The sequence below is a fragment of the Sciurus vulgaris genome (assembly GCF_902686455.1).
Source record: "Sciurus vulgaris genome assembly, chromosome: 6".
In the NCBI taxonomy this organism is placed as follows: domain Eukaryota; kingdom Metazoa; phylum Chordata; class Mammalia; order Rodentia; family Sciuridae; genus Sciurus; species Sciurus vulgaris.
The window spans coordinates 57834240-57848109 of record NC_136466.1 but is presented as its reverse complement, the minus strand read 5'-3'; the positions used below and the strand labels follow the sequence as shown (position 1 = coordinate 57848109).

General features: G+C 39.0%; 1 protein-coding gene across 1 annotated transcript in view; it reads right to left on the bottom strand.

The window, feature by feature from the left end:
* Positions 1 to 5405, bottom strand: part of CCDC192 (coiled-coil domain containing 192) — a gene marked incomplete at its 3' end in the record, with an annotated part of 211477 nt that extends 206072 nt beyond the window's left edge. Inside the window, exons 1-2 of the mRNA XM_079143783.1 lie at positions 5390 to 5405; positions 1337 to 1385 (exon numbers count right to left, since the gene is read on the bottom strand). Of these exons, the coding sequence (XP_078999909.1) occupies positions 1337 to 1384 (48 nt within the window). The 5' untranslated portion in view covers position 1385; positions 5390 to 5405. The remainder of the gene's footprint in view (positions 1 to 1336; positions 1386 to 5389) is intronic.
* Positions 5406 to 13870: the final 8465 nt, after the last annotated feature.

Here is a 13870-nt window from a genome sequence, read left to right as displayed (position 1 = left end):
ATAACACTGAAGAATAGAGATGTTCGTATTTTATGAACTATAATAACTTTAAATATGAGGTTCTTAATATGCATGAGAGAATCGATTACTTTGAGATAGTGATGCTGGGGCAGGAAGGGAGTGATAGATCAGAACCACCAAATCCCAAAGAAACAGAAATTAAAGGGGTTGAAGATATAGCTCAGTTGGTAGAGTGCTTGCCTCGCATGCATAAGGCCTTGGGTTCAATCCTCAGTTCTACCAAAAAAAAAAAAAAAAAAAAAAATTAAGGAGCCCAGTCTCCTGGCCCACAATGGAGCCCTTTTGACTGCTATCAATTCCAAATAACTGTACTTTTGTATACATCTAGGTACTTTACCAGCCATTTTCACCTTCTAAATATCTTATTTGAGGCAGACTAAGTTGTGTTATCCTTATTCTATAGATGAAAAATAAGGCTCAGAGAGTTTAAAGGACTTGCTTATCATCACAAGGCTTGCAGGTGGCAACTTTGGGTCTGATCCCAAGTCTTTTGAATCCTAGTCCCCTGACCTTTCTTTTTTACCACATCCCCTCTACTCTAGAGCTGAAAGAATTGCTCCAGAAATGTCTCTGGTTGGAGTTTTGAGGGTTCTCAAACTGAATCAAGGGAGCCTAAGGGAGATATAGATAACCTGCTTTTTATTTTAAAAAAAGGGAAATTCTCAAACATAAAAGTAGAAAACTAGTATAATAAACCTCTGTGTACCCATCACTCAGCTTCAACACTTCTCAACAAACCCCTCAGTGTCACCAAAGTCAGGGGAGGGACAGAGTGGGGCTCAGGTAGGAAGGATCCAGCTTTCCCAGGGAACCACTGAGCTCACTGAAGAAGGGCCTCAAATGTCAACGCTGGGCCTACTGTCAGTGACTCAAAAGACAAAGAAACCAGATATTTCTGGAGTAGGCTGTGATTTAAACCCAAGGTTAGCTAAACCAATGAATGATGTGCATGATCCATATTATACCTGCATTCCAAGATGACATCACACATAAACAAATATTTCAGAATAGCACAGGATGCCTATAATATCATAGGGCCACAGAGAGCAGCTTGGTTTATTTCATGTTAAAATAAAAAAGGCCACAGCACATCCGTCAACTTTCCTAGGGCCCCAGTGGCATCCCTGAGTTGCCACTTTTCCCCGTTTTACTTGTCTTCTTGGGAAAGAACATTCCATGTTTTATGTAAAAATGTTTCCTAGTAAAATGTGAAAACGACTATATCCATAAAACCTCAATAGTAATTAAATTACACTTTCACTAGCCATACTGATTTTTTTAAGAAAAAAGAAATCATACAAAATTTATTCCTTACCATTAATCTTTTTGGTTGTCTATCTGACAATGAACTTCCAGATATCATGCTGAAATAAAGAATTTGAATTCCAAAATTATATTTCAGGCAGGTATACACCCACCCACCCACACACCCCTCACATTGAATAGACCTTTAAACTCTAACATGTGAGATAAAATTTTTTAAAGTATTTCCTCCAAATGTCAATTTCTGGACATCTCAAGAGGAAATAAAAATAATGGAATGTAAACTTTACTTGCAGAAGATAAAATAGCCTTTAAAGGCTCTCTTGAGAATAAGCAGTCTGAACAGAACAATCTGTTCTGAAAACCTGCAGAATCTCTTATTTCAACTTAAAAAAAAAAAGTAAGGGAGAAAAACTTATACTTCTATTAAATAGCAGATTTAGGGAATTCTTGTTCTCCTATGCTGTTTCCCTCTGTCTCTGTCTCTCTGTCTCTCTCCTTCCCTCTCCCTCTCCTCTCTTTCCCATCTCCCCCTCCTGAATCATTTGCATACCAACATATTATTTATTGAAGCTTGGGTTCCCTTGCTCCTTTAGTTTCTCTTGATTACTCTGACCCCCTTCTGGCAAAACTACTTCTCACTGCTTCCAAATCCTTTCCTTCTGTGTTTTTGCTAAAGCCACTCAATCAGATGCTCACTTGTACCACTCCACAGAAACTGCTCTTAGCAAATTCACCAAAGAGTTCTGCTCTACCATCTCCACTGGATGTTTATCACAATACAATTTACTTAACAAACTTTGAGAAGATTAATTTTTCCTCTTTGAAATGATGTCTTGGTTTCCAGAGCATCCTGATGTCCTAGGAATACTTTCTTCACATCTATCCAGTTCACTTATTCCCACTTCCTTCCTTTCTCTGCTCAAAATCACCTTTGTGGGACCTACCATATGCATCTTATTTCAAATTTAACCATTTATCTCATCATCTCACTTGATTTTTCTCTGCTTGTTACCATTTTCTAACATACTACAGAGGTTGCTTATTTATTATATTTATTGTGTCTCCTCCCAACTGACAAGGTCAAAACTCCTTGAATAACAGTGTATTTTCCTCTTGTTTTTGTTACTCTATCCTCGGCATCTTGAAGAAGGATGAGATGGTCAATAAATATTTGTTGAATGATTTAATAAACCTCATATATTTAGCAAATTCCACTCCATTGTTACCTACCAATAAGCCGTGATTTGGCATTCCTAGGTATTTCTATATCAGAGTTTTCTTAATGAATATATTGTTTTATTTCCATATTTCTGTGCATTTTTTTTTCACTTTACCCACTTTTTAAAAACATTTAAAACCACTTAAAATGTTCAGGTAGTCAATGACTACTGAGCAAAATTAAATTCTCAGTGGAGGGAGACACTTGGTTTTGAGAGGCATAATAACTTTTCTTGCATCATATCAAAATCAGCAAAAAAACAGTATTTTGTTGCTTTCTACTTAACAGTACCTCTCTATCACAAAATGGAAAACAACTTTTGGGTCATCATAATTGCTTTGAATACAAACAAAACAGCTTTGAAATACCTTAATAAACCAGACCCTCTTACCTTTGAATTAATTTTGTTTTCTATCAGTGCACCTCACAAAACTGACATTTCCTCCAAGCTGTGCTAACTCATGGACCCAGAGGACATATTTGTCCTTTTCTGAAGTTATTTCCTCTGAATAGAATGTGCATGCTCTCTTCTCTGCTTGTTACCCATTTTTTTATATCATAGCTCAATGCTTCCTCCTCCTGAAGCTTCTTGGACTCTGATGGTCAAAAGTGCTACTTGCCTCTGTATTGTACAAACCATTTTTGGACATCTTCTCTTCTAGCTCTTTTTATGTTTTGTGATGTCCATAACAATTTGTCTACTACATTTTTGCATTTCTCAGTGACTCCCTCATATAAACAACAACTATGCTTCGTTTGTTTTTAACCCATCCAATGACATTCCAAGCAAGACATGAATATTCAGTCATTAAATGAAGTCAAACAAAACAAAACATTGTGAGTATAACAGTCTTAGGTGCATTTTACATGGACCACAAATGCACCCCAGAAAGTACTATTTGAAATTACCCTTGTGTTAATAATGCTTGAAACAAAACTACCGATTTAAAACCAAGGCAGCTTTGGCTGCCTGACAACAATATTTAAAGGTCATGAGTCATGGCCTCAGAGTAACCATAGTAACTCAGCATACACAGAGAAATCATGTTGAACAATAATTAAGAAAAGCTTCAGAAAGCCTATTAGCCCTGAGATAAAGCAAATTAGAATTAACCAATGTATTTATGAAGCTTGTTTTTATTGCATCTTTTTTTTACTTCTGGGTTCATGGAGGAAACTGGGAAAAATTCTTTAATCCTCTTCTGACAGGTAGTAACAATATGATATATCAACCTTATGGTAGTTTTTTGTTGTTTTCTTTCCTTCTCAGTTCTTTAAAAGATCATAAATTTTTTTTTCTTTTAATGAAATTCTGTTATCTGATTTCTGACCTTTTAAATCCATGCTTTCTGTGTCAAACTGGAGTAATAGTCACTAATTAGTCCATGTGAATAGATGATTTTATTAAAATTGGTTTGGAAATACTGCTACTGAGCACCCAGTTCTTATAGCAGAAGATTTCCTGGGAAAATGCTTTCTGTTCCCTAGGTTAATTGCATCTGGGCCTAACCCTCCCTTGCTTAGGAAATTTAGAAGCAAGATCTCATTCAGTTTATGTAAACTGTGGAGAAGGTCTGTGTCAAGGGCATGAGAAGAAAAGAGGAGGCAGAAGAAGGGCAGGAAAAGTCATACGAGACTAGTCTATTCCTGCTCAGAAGGGAAAGAACCAAAGTGAACCCACCTAAGGATCAAGAGGGTAGCATAGTGTTCCCCTGTCTCCCACCTCAAAAGCCCAGCCTCCATCTGCACAGAGCACAAGCTCCACATGCCAGGAGAACATAGGAACTAAGGATAATGTACAGCGAGAGTACTGTCCCACTTTTCACTTGGCTACCCTGTGTACTGTAGGCTGGGCTATTCATTTTAAAGTTGTTCACAGCAGGGCTTCTCCCCCGTTTGGTAAAGTTGCATTTGCCTCTCTAATTGTCTGTGTATTCCCTTAGGTGTTTTGTGAGGGAAATTAGAAGAAAATGAGTATTTCTAAATTTCATTTGCAAACAAAAGCACCTTCTCCCTCCCAGAGATTGAACATCTTTTGAAGATCATAGACTCTTTTGATTATAGTAACTAACAAGTTTACTTAAAATCTTGGGAAATTTATGAATTTCCCAGATCACACATGAACCGCAGACCCAAGGTTAAAAGCAAGGTTCCCACATCCACATAAATAGAATATGTCTTAAGACTGAGCAAGCAGAACCATGCTTGCATATGAACATCCCACCCAGGATGCTGCCCTCCAGGAGACAGCTCCTTCTACAGAGCAGACATGGTTGTCTCTCATTGAAGGTTTGAAAGAAAATTCTAAATGGAAGTTATTTCCACTTTGGAAGGGGAAACCGGTATAGAGCCAACATCCAAGTTTTCTAGTGATTGACTTTGGATCAGTAAAGAGGTGAACTACACTTTCGTACTTGTAGCCAGGTTTGGGTTTTTTGGGGGGAACTAAGAGAGAAAGAATGATCAGTATTTTGGGTGTGTGTATGTCCTGCCAGGAGAGTGTGTCAGTGACATTTCATTTCAGTAGTTTGGAAAGAAGCCTGGCTCAGCATCTTCACCCTTCCCACCTGGGTAAGAGGGTTGGGGTGGGTGAATGATTTCTAGAAGTGCACATGAGGGACATTTTATTCATCCAACAAATATTTATTAAAACCTATTGTGTGTCAGGCTCTGCCCCATGATTTGAAAGACAGCAACATCCAGACTCCCCCCCCCCCCCCCAAAAAAAAAAAAACCTCTTCAGGAAAGGAAAAAAGAGTCTGTTTGATGTTTTCCCACAGACTTTAAAGGAAGGTTATGTTTGAAGTCCTGAGTGAGGGTTGCTTTATCTATCCAGATAGTCAAATGAATTTTTTTTTAAGGCAGGAGGAGCAGAGAACTCACCTGCATGTCTCCAGGACTTCAGAGCCTGGGACTACAGATGTCTTGCTGTAACATTCTCCCATCTCAAGCCAGGTCCACCGGGATCCCCCATCCATGGGACAGACATCAACTATCCCCATTCCTTAGAGTTTTGGAATCCCTGTCACTGCTCTGCTGTCCCTTGTTGCTAGGCAACCACAATGGCCACGGTAAGGACAGTTAATTTTCTAAAGCAAAAATCAGTTATAAAGCCATAGTAAGGCCTTGAAACATCTCACAAATCAGATCCAGGCATGAGAACAGATGAAGAATCATCACACAATCATCATTTCTGGAAAACCCATTCAAAGCGGAACAGAGGCAGTGGCTCAGACCAGAACATGTTTACATCCAGAACCAGTGCTAAGGAAACGGTCACACCACTGTCTGAAAGGAGTGCACACCCAGAAATGGGTTGGTCTGCAGGCAAGCAGTGGTTTCCCCACAGGCCTCTCAATGTGAAGCCCTTTCCTGGAGATGCTCGGACCCCAAGCAGAAGACCCCAGGCAGCCATCCTCCTATTCAAGCTTCTTTTCGCAGGATTTGTAGAGGTGATACGCTGTGCTGGTCGGGGGGTATTCTGTCCATGGTCATCATTCACTGTGGCACTGCTCCTTCTCCCCTGTTACTTAAGTCACTGACCACTTTCTCTGAGCCAGTTGTTTGACTCTCTGGAGGCCTTTGTGGACCTGATGAGCCTTATCCACTCTACTTTCTGCTTCTGGCAGGAAGTACACATAGGCGTTCTTCAGGGTGCAGATCAGAACCACTCCTGTGCCCTGAGTTCACCCAACCGACTCACACGACCTATATCAAAACAAACTGGGTAGGTTTGACAGCAATGTCTAATCATAGAATTTTTTTTTTCTAAGACTGGAGCATATAGATCAAACAACTACCACAGCAGTAGGAATTAATAGCTGAGCTGTCTCCATTAAAGAGTGTAATTAGCATTTGCTTCCTCAATATAACTGCAAGTCACACAGCCTCTTGGTAAAATAACCCTATGAGTAAATTAAGAACATTTAGCCATTGGTGTTCTGGATGAAAAAGTCAACACTTAACTGGGTAGGTGTAGAAAAAAAAAAAGATTGGGCTACTGGCCTTTCATCTAGATAACAGCCTATAATAGATAAGAAAATCATCTGATCTCTCCATGTTTTAGTCTTCTTATTTTTAAAAGAATTACTTGAACTGTTCCTTACTTCTAGATTTAAAATTCAATTCTGTTTCCTTAACCCATCTTATTAAAAATCTAGAGTAGGTTATACTTTACTGCATTTTAGAGTAATGTTGGTTTGAAATATTTTATGAAAAGAAGGTCATTCCGCAGTGGCTGGTGAAAGGCACTGTAGGCACTGATTATTTATAATGATTATTAATCTTATCGTGCATCTCACTGATGAAAAAGAAAGGACGAGAGATATAGCTGGTACAAAAACAGACTTTTAAAAAGTCCTTGAAAAAATGAAGTGACTTTTCCATTCTCACTTCTACATAAAGGAATGCTGCATGGGAAGGTTTTCTGGAGATACTTAAGAAATTATCAGGCTTATTGAAAAATATATTGGTCTACAGAACTCTAGAATAAACAGGCTAAATAATGAGATGAATGGTATTGCTCTTTTATGATAGTAAAGAAAAGTACTTATAAATGACAATCATTCAAACTATTTTATTTTTATTTATTTTTATTTATTTATTTTTTTTAAAGTATACTTTTTTTTTTCTCTTTTGTTTTTTTTTTTTTTTTGTGGTGCTGGGGATTGAACCCAGGGCCTTGTGCATGTGAGGCAGGCACTCTACCAACTGAGTTATATTCCCAGCCCCCATTTTATTTTTAAATGCTGAGCTGAAATTTAAGAAAATTATTCTTAAAATAGTCTAAAGGAAAAAACTTCAAGGAATATATGTAAATCATTAGAACTGTCATCATTAATATTATTTTAAACTGGAAAAACACCATAAGTTCACTTTGGCTGTCATAAACAAGTACTTATCTTACTTTGTAGCCTCTCCAATATGTATCTTTTCTTAGGATCAGAAATTACATATGTAGGCCGGGCACAGTGGCACTTGCCTGTAATCCCAGAAGCTCCGGAGGCTGAAGTAGGAGAATCTAGAGTTCAAAGCCAGCCTTGGCCAAAGCAAGGCACTAAACAACTCAGTGAGACCCTATCTCTAAATAAATTACAAAATATGGATGGGAATGTGCCTCAGTGGTGGAGTCCCCCCGAGTTCAATCCCTGGTACACCGCCCCCCAAAAAGGAAATCACATATGTACAGTTGGGTGCATACCTTTAATCCCAGCAACTCAAGAGGCTGAGGCAGGAGGATCACAAGTCAAGGTCAGCTTTTGCAACTTAGGTAGGCCCTAACCCTATCTCAAGATAAAAAATGAATAAAAAGGACTGGGTGTGTGGCTCAGTGATTAAGGTTCCCTGGATGGTTCAATCTACCACACCAAAAAAATAAATAAATTAAAAAAGGAAAGAAATCACATATGTACATGTAACAAGGAAGGGGTTAAAGGGTTTAAGAAGTATGCATTTTTTTGTATGCTCTACTGCTAATGCTTATTGGTATGTCTTTTCAAACTCAGATAAATCAGTATTAATAGAGCCACAAAGGACAATAGAAACCAAAAATAGAGCAAAAAAAAAAAAAAAAAAAGAAAAAAGGAGCAAAACAGAACAAATCTTCTATGAACTGGTGTCACCATCTGCAGACACTGTATATGAGGAGAGGAGAGAAAGCTGCAGTGGAGACCTCTGCTTGGTTCATCTGTCCAGTCATCTTCCATTTGTTTGCTTATATTATTCTCCCAAATATGAACTGAAATACCAGCTTGTGCTGGGCATGATGGTAGGTGTGAGAATACCACTACTGTCCCAGCCCCATGGAGCTGTTCTATCAAGGTTATCATTCTAGAAGCCGTAATTGTTAGAAAAATAAATAAATAAATGAAGCGGGTCTTGAATTCACAAAAGGCTCTTCTAACTTAGCAGATTCTAAGCATGGAAAAATAAATACATAAAGCAAACAGATCCACCCTCTAGGTGCTTGTCTATGGAGGTAGGGTCCCACAGAGATCATGGCTGCTACAGCGGTTCACTACGCCTTCCTTGTGATGAATGCAAGGCAACTGTTCCCATGTCTGAGACCCTGGGGAAGTGTGTTTGTGTGAGGGGAGGACAAGAGGAGAGGGAAAGATGATAGGGAAATCAAAGCAATGTTGCACAGACAGGCACAGCAGGGTCCAGGAAGCACAACCACCACAACATCTTCCAACTGATTGCAAAGGCTGCCCTTCTGCGTCCTTAAGAATGGTCTAGCCCCTTGACATTATCTTTTCATCTCTTCCCTGTGTTGCTGATTTCTGGACACAATTGGCCTAATTATCTCCAGGCTTCTAACCTGTTTTAATGAAGAGGGATGTTTATCTACGTGAGCAGAGAGTCTTATCCTCCTCCTTGGTCCTAAAGTCTTTCCTTGGGAATCATAGGGATGAAATTAAAAGCCCTTAATTAATGAGAAGGAACATAAACTCTGTATTTGTGGCTTGTTTATGGCAGGAAATGAATATTCCTTCTCCATTCTTACCATTCTTCCCTGCAGTAAGCATTTGTCACTGGGACTCCGTAGTAGTATTTGATTGCCCTGTGAGGAAGGCCTCTCTCCCCTCTATGTAAATCCGGGTACCTAACCCTATCACATAAGCTAAGGGACAATAAAGCCTGTCCAGATAAAGGACTAAATGGCATCAGAACTTGGTTATTCAGCAAACTGGATCCTGGGACTCTGAATCTCAATCCATGGAAACAGTTGAAGTTCTAGGCATCCCTGTGTTTATTTATCCTACAAATACTGAGTTCCTGCTATGTGACAGGCACTTTTCTGGATGCTAGAGTTGCAGAGATAAGTAAGACAAAGGTGCTGCTCTCATGACTTCCATACTTCAGTTGGAAGACAAACAAATACCGAGAGTCATTAGATACAGGAACAAGCACTGTACAAAAATAAAACAACATAATGAGATTAGGGCCAGTAGGTGACAGTGCTGGAGCATAAAGAATGGGAAGGATCCAGCCATGGGACGCTTGGGGAAGTGTGCCAGCCAGTGACTCAGTTCCATCATCATAAAAGCATGCCAAACCTCCCCTGACCTCGCCTCTTCCCAGGCTCCCCTTCACAGAAAAAGTTCTTCAAGAAGAGTGACTTCTTTTTTCAATTTTTTCTTCAATTTTCTATGATCAAATATTCATAGACTCCACTGAAATATAGATGTTATTATCTATATGCCTTTATTCTGGTCTCCACCAGTCTCGGTCTCATCGCCTCCCTTGAACAGCTGCATTCTGACCCAACTTCTCCTACTTCAGGTCCTGCTTCCTAGTCTCCAGAGTCATTCTGGTTTTGACACATTTCCTAACCCTAACTTAACTTTCTGTTGATCCCATATGTTGCCGAATAACTCCTTCTTTCCTCCTTAGCTAGTATTGTTTGTGATTGATTTCAAATAAACGTCTGAAAAAGCATACTTGAGTATTAAATATTATTGTAGATCTTTATCCAGGTAACAATTATCAATTTATAGCAAAATCTTCATTCATTCTTTTGCTTACATTCATTGTTTTCCTTCAAATGTGACTACCGTATAGGTGAGTACATATTTATGATTGATTAACTTGTAGTTTTCACTTCTTGAGAATGGATCACACATTCTTTTGGGAATGTAAACTATTATCTATATGCCTCTCACAGTGCAAGATATTACAGATAAGCACAATTTAACTTGAGAATCAATCTTAGACAAAACTATGAAATTGACAAAAAGTGTTAATGAGTGGTTAGTACACAATTTATCTTAGAATATAATAATTATGTCACAGAACTTTGTGATCATTTATCTTATTCATAAACAGCTAATCACCTTGAGATTATAGTTTGGGAATTATTTTGAAATGCTTATGTCTATTGGTGTATTTATTTATTTAACTTTGAAAGGACATTCATGTTAATTTCTCTATCCCCCAAAATGCTAAATCTTCATCTGACTTTGATAGAAGCAGCAACAAGACAAAGCATCTTGATCCAGCTCCAAAAGTCACTGAAGTCTTCCTTCATATTTCAAAGTAGTCCATTTCATGTGTTGTTCTTTATATCTTCATCTGTTTATTCACATTTCATTAATTCTTACTGTGTGCTACTAAGCATTTCTAATAAGCATTAGATATATGTGTGCATGTGTTTGGTGCTTGCACAAGAAATTTGACAGGTTTCTACAACCCTTCCTGAAGCACAAAGAACAAAGAGAAATGCTTGAAGATTCAGAGTTGGGGGGGAGAAAAAAAAAAAAACAAGAGAGAACAGGAATGTGATATAGGTACAGGTGTTTTATTTCCCTTACGAAAGTTCTAATAGCAAGCCACTGAGTAGCAGGGAAAGGGTTCTCAACTCTGAACACCAAAGTCCGAACATGAACAAAAAGTCACATCTTCAACCTGGAGAGGTCACATCCCCATTTTTATCCTTCTCCAAGACAACAACACTTCAAGACTCAACGTGCATCTGAGTTAAAAGAAAATGACAAGTAAAAAAGACAATTAACACCATCTGAACCACTCAGAGGTTGGACTGTTTCACCATTCTAGAAGTGTAAATCAACAACAGTTAACTTTGAGCTTAATGCCATATGTGTTAGTTAGTTTTCATTGATGCGAACAAAATACCCTGCAGGAACAAGTTAGAGAAGGAAAAGTTTATTTTGGCTCATGATTTCAGAGGTTCAGTCCATGGTTGGCCAACTCCATCATTCTAGGCCCAAAGTGAGACAGAATATCATGGCAGAAGGGAATGGTGGAGGAAAGCTGCTGAGCTTATTGCAGCCCAGTCCTTCCAGGGCACACCTCTTCCAACATGATCTGCCTGCATTTGGTTACCACTCAAGTCAGTTCATTCAAACTAGGAAGGACTGATTAGCTATAGCTCTAATAATTTGATCATTTCACCTCTGAATATTCCTGCATTAAACAGAGGAGCTTTAGGGGGACATCTCATATCCAAACCATAATATCATACAATGTGAAGAAACAATTCGTCTTAGAATCTGCTCATTTTAGCACCTAGCATTGTTTGCCTCATAAACATATGGAAAATATTTAAAAATAAGGTCATCTTAAACAACTTTAAAACTGTTGAGAAATGTCTTCGTAGTTTTAATTTGGATGAGGAAATGAATTAGTAACTGCAATTTAATGGAAAAAAGAAAAGAAAATTTGATTTTGGAGAATTTAATGTGAGGTTAAAAGACAAAAGATGAGGAGATCCAATATGGCGGACTAGAGGGAGGCTGTGTTCCTTGTTGCTCTGTAACTCCGGTTTCAAGCAGAGGATATCTGTTTCTTAGTGAGGCAGTTTTTGCTGCTTATTGATCCCTGTTTTTTACCCCATTTGTCTGCTGTGACCACCTGCAGTCTGCCAGCATATCGACGCCTTTTTTGAGTGCAGATTGCTCACTGTCCTATCATCTGCCATATGCCTGCCTCTCGCCTGTCCATCCCCTGCATTACACCTATCCATCACCCAATGCATGAGATTCACCTCCCAATCGTCCGACAACAATCAGCAAACTGATCGCCAACTGCCAATGGAGCACCAGCTTTCTGCTGTTGCCTGGATGTTCACTGTTACAGTACCTGCAGGTTTGATTACATGTGGCTGCCGCCATTCTGAGACAACAGCCAGGCCCCATAGGACCCCTGGCCAGACTGACTGAGCCCTGTCTCCAGGAGCCCTCAGCCCGACCGATCGCTCCATGCTTCTGGGACCCTCACATCGACTGACTGCTCCCTGCCACCAGGACCCCCAGACCAACTGACTGTGCCCTATCACCGGGACCCCAGACTGACTGATTGCACTCAGCCTCCAGAATCCCCCAGCCACACAGGGCTCACCCGAACTCCAGGACCCCTGCCTGACCGACTGCACCCCACCTCCAGGACCTCCAGCTGACCACATCCACACCCTGAGCTGTGGCTCCCCATTTGCCAACACATTTGGAAGCCAGAGTGGCCATCTTGGATAATCTGGAAGCCATAGCTCCGATCGTTAGGTGGGGCAAATCCCATCCTGAGATGCCTGCTGGAGACTGTTATACAGTAACATATACTGGATGACTGTTATACAGTAGATTTTCTTTTTTCTCCTTATTGAAAAATTTTAAGTTTTTATATCTTTACTTTTCTTGCTCTCTTTTCCTTTTGTTTACCTGTTCCCTCAGAGTCTCTTTCTCCCTTTTTTGCATACTAACATCCAATTTCTTTTGATTACACTCTCACCCTTTCTATTATCTAGAACTTCTGTATATTCATTTCTTATCACATTAACAACCACATTCTACATCCCTCTGCATCTTCTTTGTCCTCCATTAGAAACTGCAGACCTTATTGCAAATCTGTTTGTTTTACTGAAGATAATATTTGAACTCATTCTGTTTATTATGACAATTTTGTTATTGTCCTCATAGGAGCTACTTGGTCTAGGATTGCATAGTATCTGAATTGGGCACTGCTAATATTGATCTCCCCTTAAAGAAAAGGTTTTGGAAACCTATAGGGTCACTATAAGCCTATAGGGAGAAATCTGCAATACCCCAGATCTGCACTGCTAGAGGAAAAGATACATGAACAACATGAAAAAACAAGAGAAGAAAAATGATCCAAACAAATCTAGATTCTATATTAATAGAATCCAATGACAGTATGTTAGAAAAAATGTCAGAAAAGGACTTCAGATTACACATGATTAAGATGATTCGCGAAGCAAAGGATGAGATAAGAGAGCAAATGCAGGCAATGAATGATAATACCAATAAGCTGAAAGAGCAACTGCCAGAAGCAAAAGATCATTTCAACAAAGAGATAGAGATTCTCAAAAAAAATCCAAACAGAAATCCTTGAAATGAAGGAAACAATAAACCAAATAAAAAACTCAATGGAAAGCATCACCCAAAGACTAGACCACTTGGAAGACAGAACCTCAGACAATGAAGACAAAATATTTAATCTTGAAAATAAAGTTGCCCAAACAGAGAAGATGGTAAGAAATCATGAACAGAATCTCCAAGAACTATGGGACATCATGAAAAGACCAAATTTAAGAATTATTGGGATTGAGGAAGACACAGAGATACAAACCAAAGAAATGAACAACCTATTCAATGAAATAATATCAGATAATTTCCCAAACCTGAAGAATGAAATGGAAAATCAAATACAAGAGGCTTACACAACCCCAAATGCACAAAATCACAACAGGTCCACACCAAGGCACATTATAATGAAAATGCCTAACATTCAAAATAAAGATAGGATTTTGAAGGCCGCAAGAGAAAAGCATCAGATTACATATAGGGGGAGACCAATACGGATAGCAACCAACTTCTCAACCCAGACTCTAAA